The 7,521-nt window shown below is 41.5% G+C and overlaps 1 protein-coding gene across 2 annotated transcripts; it reads left to right on the top strand.

Annotated features, from left to right (window-relative positions):
- The first annotated feature begins 3,995 nt into the window (after positions 1–3,995).
- Positions 3,996–7,082, top strand: LOC117047500. Of its 2 annotated transcripts, none has more exons than XM_033150717.1 (2): positions 3,996–4,291; positions 4,887–7,082. In XM_033150717.1, exons 1-2 carry the CDS (start codon positions 4,173–4,175, stop codon positions 6,928–6,930), a joined length of 2,163 nt encoding a protein of 720 aa, XP_033006608.1. In that variant the 5' UTR covers positions 3,996–4,172; the 3' UTR covers positions 6,931–7,082. The 2 variants fall into 2 exon arrangements, with proteins under 2 accessions (XP_033006608.1, XP_033006609.1); XM_033150718.1 differs by having other exon boundaries at positions 4,185–4,291; positions 4,904–7,082.
- The last annotated feature ends 439 nt before the right edge of the window (positions 7,083–7,521 follow it).

The raw sequence follows: 7,521 nt of genomic DNA, 5'->3' as shown, positions 1-7,521 counted from the left end.
GAGTACTAACAAAGCATCAACAATGTACAATGCACAAAAATGCGCACAATAACTTCCAAAGTATCACAGAACCCAAACATATTTCAATATTGGTCTTCTTAATGGTCTCCATGTTTAGCATATACTGTAAAGCAAATATGAACTTACAAATAATAAAACAAATTTTAAACACACAAATCAGATGTAACACCCCTAGCTGCAGATAGGAGTCATGAGGAATGAACACCAAATCCCTTGATGATCATACCAAGCAGCTATTGTACATATATATGGTAAATAGCATTAGGGACTGGATAGAGCCTTAAAGCTCAATTGCCACGGGGTCACTCAATGCTACTGTCTAGAAATGGCTCCACAAATAAGCCAGATTGAAAATGTGGCAGTATAACCTGCTTCATCTAAGAATGTCTGAAGTTGGATGGCCACCCACTCCCTCAAGAACCTTGGTCCAAAAATGGATCTTGTCAGTTGGGTGGTAGTTATTTAAAAACTCAGGGTACAGGAGGGGGTGCAGCACAACCCCTTTCAGGGCTGCAGGACCGACTGGCCAATCCCCTCTGACAAGCTCTAATAAGCTATGACAGGCAAGGGTCAAGAGGGTAAGCTGCACCACTTCAGGCACCAAGTTCACATCCTCCCACTGCATTAACTCAAATTGATCTCAAACAACAGGGTGAGATATTCCTCCAGACACTTCCAAAACTGTATTAATACCAGTGCCAAGACTGGGATAAGTAGGTATGAGCAACTCCTTCAGTTTGGTTTATCTCAGTTTCTCTCTCCCCTCCCCCCTCATCTTAAATTCAGTTCTCCATATTTCCACATCGGCTTCTGGCATTCTTATTTCACTGCCCTGGGAAAAATGGGAAGGTGCCATCCCTGCCCTCCCTCTGCCAAAGCCTCACTTACTGGGATTGTGCACCGGAAGCTGCCACCATGAGAAACTAGTGGTGGCAAGGGCAGATGGGGCACCCACCAGGGTGCTACTCTGTGGGATTCTGCTGCCTGAGGTGGGTGCCCCAGTTCGCCTCATAGGCGGGCCAGATCTGAACCTATGTTACAATGGACATTTTTACTGATTTGCCTGTGGAAACAGTACATCGAAACGCACATTTTGATATGATTCTTAAAATACATATTTTGATAAACTGACAGATTCCCAGTTTATACAATGCATACAAGATGGCATTTCAAGCTTTTTAAAGCATCAAACAATATCTAGGAGGAATGGACCCAGCTCATGGACAGTCCAGCATAACTGAGCTTCCATTTATGTGCTTGCACATCTAAGAAATGTGGCTGAACAGCTGTAATTGTATTTCATTCTGAATGTACATCTAGAATCCAGTGGAGCAATTTTCTCTGAAAAGCATTTATCCTGCATTAATAGCTGAAGACTGATCAAGTAGTAAAGTGGGTTTTGAAGTTTTATCCCTTTACAATTTTCAGCAGAACAAATCACTTAGAAATTTCAAATTTTATTAATTAAATATGTGAGCAAGGACAACTACACAATGGCTGAGGTTTAATACAAGTCACACATCTCCTTCAGATTGAGGACAAACTATAAGCACGTCTATAATTTCTCTTCTTTGGATTTTGAGTGGAAAATGGAACATGTTAAGGCAACAGATTAAATAAATGGTTCTGGAATGAGAAATATATTCCTCCTCTGCAGCAGTGTATAAAAAGCACAAGACTATAGAAGGTTTAAAGGTTAAGGGACCCCTGACCATTAAGTCCAGTCGCGGATGACTCTGGGGTTGTGGTGCTCATCTCGCTTTACTGGCTGAGGGAGCTGGCGTTTGTCCACAGACAGCTTCCAGGTCATGTGGCCAGCATGACTAAGATGCTTCTGGTGAACCAGAGCAGTGCACGGAAATGCCGTTTACCTTCCTGCCGGAGGAGTACCTATTTATCTACTTGCACTTTGACATGCTTTCGAACTGCTAGGTTGGCAGGAGCAGGGACTGAGCAAAGGGAGCTCACTCCGCCGCGGGAGTTCGAACCGCGGACCTTCTGATTGGCAAGCCCTAGGCTCTGTGGTTTAGACCACAGTGCCACCCGCGTCCCTAAATATGTGAGCAAGGACAACTACACAATGGCTGAGGTTTAATACAAGTCACACATCTCTTTCAGATTGAGGACAAACTATAGGCACGTCTATAATTTTTCTTCTTTGGATTCTGAGTGGAAAATGGAACATGTTAAGGCAACTGATTAAATAAATGGTTCTGGAATGAGAAATATATTCCTTCTTTGCAGTGTATAAAAAGCACAAGACTCTAGACGTTTTATGATTCTGTTTATGACAGAAAGTCTCATCACCTTTGGTTCTTGTTATTTATTTACTATGAAAATACAATAAAAGTTAAATCAAGGTTTGTACAGCCCTTAACTATTATTGTTGTCATTATGATGCTGATGATGATCATTTATTTATTTATTTATTTATTTATTTATTTATTTATTTATTTTAGTCTGTCCTAGTTTTCCTTCTAAAGGAGCCCAGGGTGGTTCTACAATATCATGAATGTAGTCCATACATAATCGTTTTTTGTTGTAGTTGGCATTGGTCTGTTTCGAGAGACAATGGAGTAAGCCTCTGGGAGTGAAGTTCAACAGCTGCATTAGCAGCACCAAAGTGTCCTCCCTGGGGTACAAGCCTGGGCAGTGTGTATGGAGTTCCTGAGCTGCTCAGACAACAAGATCCTCCCCTTCTTGGCCTCACTCATGTGGGCCAAAGGAAAACAGAGCAATACATTTGGCACAAGTTTGGTTACAGGAGTTGCCAGAAGGAGGTGTACAAAGTACCACCCAAACATTAGGGACAACACTCTGGATTTGTGTACGGTTTACTCCTTAGCCTTTTTTACTCCCAAAGATATTCTGCAAGGCAGCGGAGGTTTAGGATCTGAGTTTTAGATAAGCTACCTTCCCAGGTAGACGAGCCCCATCTGCCCATGATGAAGACACCTAAAACACCAACAACATCAGGAGTCCAACAACATCAGTAGGGGCATAGCTTAGCCAGCTCTGCTTTGTGGAAAAGAGAGACAGTGAAACAGGCAAAGACGACCTCAGGGCCTGCTGAGGATGGACACATGTATGTCGCCTGCTACAGGATAATCGATCAGCAAATGTTCTGGGGAAATTTTACTCTATTTATTTATTCAATTTCTATATCACCTTTCAACTGTGGATCACAGGATGCTTTACAATATAAAAAACAAACAAAAATACATAACATAGTAACCTACAAAAACAACTACTCCCACCTCCAACAGTTTAAAAGGCCATAGACTGTTTAATTAGCCAAAAGAATGGATTCTGATAACATTTTCATATTTTAAAAAAAATTGTTTTAAAAAGTTGTAATTTAACGACAATCCACAATGGAAGGGTTTATATTCTGAAAGGCAAGATATAAATAATTGTAAGATTATTTTTTTTAAAATCCAATATCATAATGCCATTATAGAAATCCATGATAACTTGGAATATTGTTTAGTTCTAATTGCCACAGCTCAGCCAATGTACAATTCCCCTAGAAGGAAATGTTACATTTGGAGCTTTCTATTATTGTTTTTTAAAGGTGAGTTGTTGGGAGGAGCAATGACAGAGTTCTACAAAGTTATGCATGATGTTGAGAAACACTAGTGCCCAGGGTTATCCAAGGAAGCAGAATGCTGGAGGATTCGGGTCAGGCAAAAGGGACAACGTCTTTTCACAGTGCGTAGTAAAACTATGGAATTTGCTCTTAGAAGAGATAATGATGCCCACCAACTTGGGTGGCTTTAAAAGAGGATTAGACAGATTCATGGAGGAAATTCATGAAAATGTCAAGGTTATGCATTCATAAAGCTAAAGTAATGATGTATCAAATAAGCAAATTAGTGTCATATCATAGCACAAATGTTCCATTTCTGGGAGCCATAGCCATGCTGTTATGGTTACCCAACAGCCTTCTAGAACTGGTGATGTCACAAAGATGTTCGTATAAAGATTCAGTTTGCTATTGCCATACAAGCCACACTAGCTGGTAAATGTGGCCATTATGTTGCCAGTGGTCAACAAAATCCATTTTTTAAGCGCATAGAAGCCAAGCACTGGCTAAGAGTCAGTGTTCTTCCTTTCTAAGACTTTTATTTTTCTACTCTTTATTTTGGGGCATGAGTGAAGAGAAGGTTGTAAGTTGTGCAGATGCTATAGAAGATGCAAATGCTGCTGAAGAAGAGCACACTTCTAGGTGTTTCCAAGCCTCAGCCTTGTGTTGCTGCATCCCTAGAAGGTATGAATGGTTGTTTTTTTCACACAGTGGCTGATTTGTTGGAAGACAAAGTTTAGAGATGGCATTTCCCAGTTAACAGAACCAAGAAATGTTTAGAGAGCCATGAATTCAGGCGTGCCAGCTTGGCCCTGCGACCATGGGTGTCCAGGACTGTGGGTGCCATGCAGTGTGCATGGGTGCCCAGCCCCTTCATGGGGAATTTTGTGGGTGCTCGGGCACCCAGGGCCCCAGGGAATAAGCACCTATGCATAAATTTAACAGTCTGTAACAGAGCTTTCCAAACTTTTCATGTTGGTGACATGCATCATTTCGCAACACACTAATTAGCAAACCAGAGGTTAAACTAACCCCTTTCCAGTCCCAGAAGAAATGCGGGGAGTGTTCACACAACAGACCTACACACTGCAGCCAACATGCTAATGTGTTGTGACACCCAGTTTGGAAAGCTCTGGTCTTTGTTAAGCACTTACAAATTCTTAGAAATTTATAATTAGGCACACTGATTGAGGTCACTGCTAGGCTGTTGTGATATTAGAATACAGGGCTGAGAAGAGATGCTCATTTCAGTCCCTATTCATATCTTCTATGTTGACAGGCGGTTGTACTTGCCAGGGAGGAGACCCAAGGACAGAAAGAAGAAAAACGAGAAAAAGAATTATCCTGAAGATCTATCCTGTGATGTCACCATGTTTGAGCAAAGACAGCAGAACATGGGTCAAGACTATTGGAACATGACACCTGCAGGTGACTTGGGTGTACAAACAGGGGCCATCAAGCCAGCTTTGGCAGTATGTACCCAGACCTATGACAGAAAAATTCAAGATCCCCATATACCTTTGCCTTTAAGTGATATATTTTTGGAAGAAAAGCAAGGAGAATGTGATGAAAAAACAAGTGCAAATACTTTCCAAACGCCACAACAAAAGGAGGGATCAGATAATATGAGTGTATTATCTTTGGAAAAGGTAAAGAAAAGGGTGGTGGGTGCAAAATTAGAGGGTGATCCCCCTGAAGAAGGGAAGGAGTATCTAATTATGGCAGCTGAAGAAAACAGACAACATAGAAAAACTGAATTGCTGAGTGCAGTGCTCGAAGAAGTAACCAATGAAAAGGAACAACAAAAAGGAAGAGATCATGCAGGGATTATATTGGAAGGTTTGCCCTGTAAGAAGGACCAGAAGCGGAGTCACCAAGATGTGCCATTCCAGGAGCTGCAGCAGGCTAGAGAACTAGAACCAAACAGTACATTGACTGCCAATGAAAACCAAGAGCAACAAAACACTAGTATTGATTCCAAGGGCACAACTTCTTTGCAGGAACTGTTCAACCAACCAGCTGTACCATGCAATGAGGAACAGCAGGTTGGGAGGCAACAACAACATGGTATGGGTATCACCCATAACATGGAGAAACCAGTGTTCCAGAGTCAAATAAATCCTGTATCTAAAGGAGATGTTCACAAGGAGGAGCAGGCTTACAAAGATAACACAAACCAGGAGGTACAGCAGCCTGTGGAACAAAAATACCCAGATATTTTGTCTACCATGTGTGGAAATGATGAACAAGAACAGCCAGAAGTACAACAGCTTTTAGATTTTGTAAGAGAAACCTCCTCCAATGTGATAAACTTGTTTGACCAAGAAGACCAGCTGCCTATTTTACCCAAAGCTATGAGCTTTCCATCAGAGGACACAACCTGTGAGAAGGAACAGGAAGACACACAAGCTATCAGAAGCTCAACATTAGAGAGCTTTCTCAGCATGTCAGAAGATCATCAGTATGTTCCCCACCAGATGGATCTACAAGCTGTTGCAAAAGAAAACACAACTACATTGCCCCTGGGTGTAGCTTGCACAATGGATTTGCAAAAACTAGCATATATAAACAGTTTGCCTCAGGATGTTGTTACTCATGTTGCAAAGCAAAAACACTCAGATGCACAGCAGCTTCTTTTACTGGAACAAATTAGCACACATCATGATGAAAAGGAAATGCAAGAAGGTCTAGATTATGCACATTCCGGATCTAAGGGCACTGCCTATACTGAAGAACAGGAGAAGCTAAAGCTCAATGCATCAGAACATACCACTACACTTCCTGACAACATAAGCTGTGAGAAAGAACAGCAAAGAAAATTGGACTGTGGGGATTCTGGGTCTGAGGGCACCTATGACAAGGAGGATCAGGACCATCAGGGTACTCTTTACTTAGAAGTGCAACGGCCTCTAGGACTTGCAAAGCTGAGCTCTTTGCCTTTGAGTGGAACCTCTGAAGAACTGTGTGTACGAAAGGACAACCTATACACTGGCAATCTTGAAATACCCTCCCTGAATGAAGACCAAGAAGCCAAGGACGATGAGAGCAAGGTGCATATGTTTGCTTCCTCTAAAGACAATGCAGCAGCGCAGGAACAAGAACAAACAGTTCCTATGCTCCCACAGGCAGGATGCAACACAAAAGGGGAGCAACTAGAGACATGGCATATCCAAAAGACAACATCCATACCGTATGAGGAGCAGCAGGAAAGGGAACAACTGAACCTGGGCGTGACCTGTGAGGAGCATCAGAAGAAGGGAAAATGGGGTCTGTCAAGCACCACAATCCCTTCTACTACTAAGGAGGATGAGGGGCATATGTAAGGTGATCATTTCCTTCATTTGAGGCAAAATCCTCAAAATTACTACTTTTGCTGTCTCAGAAACTACCTCCACTGAAATATGAAAGCTGAAGAGATATTACTGCTTTTTAAATTTTTGCAAAAAGATACAGTTTATATGTAGATTAAGTCAAAAATTAAACAAAATTGAAAATAACTGATGTGGTGATGACTATTTGTTGAGCCCATTTTTTCATAGTGTAGACTACTACAATGTTACAAGGGAACTAAATGTTAAAAGGATCTGGCTCAGATCAGTGGGAAGTTTTTGGAATACAGTTATGGAGTTTTTACTCAGAAGCAGTAACTAATGAGAAAAGCTACAAACCAATAATACTACTAGATTTTAGCATATTAATATTAAGAATGATGGCCAATCCACTTGCTACATAGTTCCAATGTGTTAGACAGTTTGGTGAAGGAGTAAACATGGATCCCATCTGAAGACTGTGACACTGGAAAGCCACAGCCAGCTGTAGCTTTCCAGAAATTCTGTGCATAATGAAAATCTACATATAAAATTGTAATGTCATGTGCTATGATTAGAGACAGGATGAATCCCTCTCCCCCCATA

Source organism: Lacerta agilis, chromosome 5, assembly GCF_009819535.1.
Source record: "Lacerta agilis isolate rLacAgi1 chromosome 5, rLacAgi1.pri, whole genome shotgun sequence".
Lineage (NCBI taxonomy): Eukaryota > Metazoa > Chordata > Lepidosauria > Squamata > Lacertidae > Lacerta > Lacerta agilis.
This window is presented reverse-complemented; position numbering and strand designations above follow the sequence as displayed.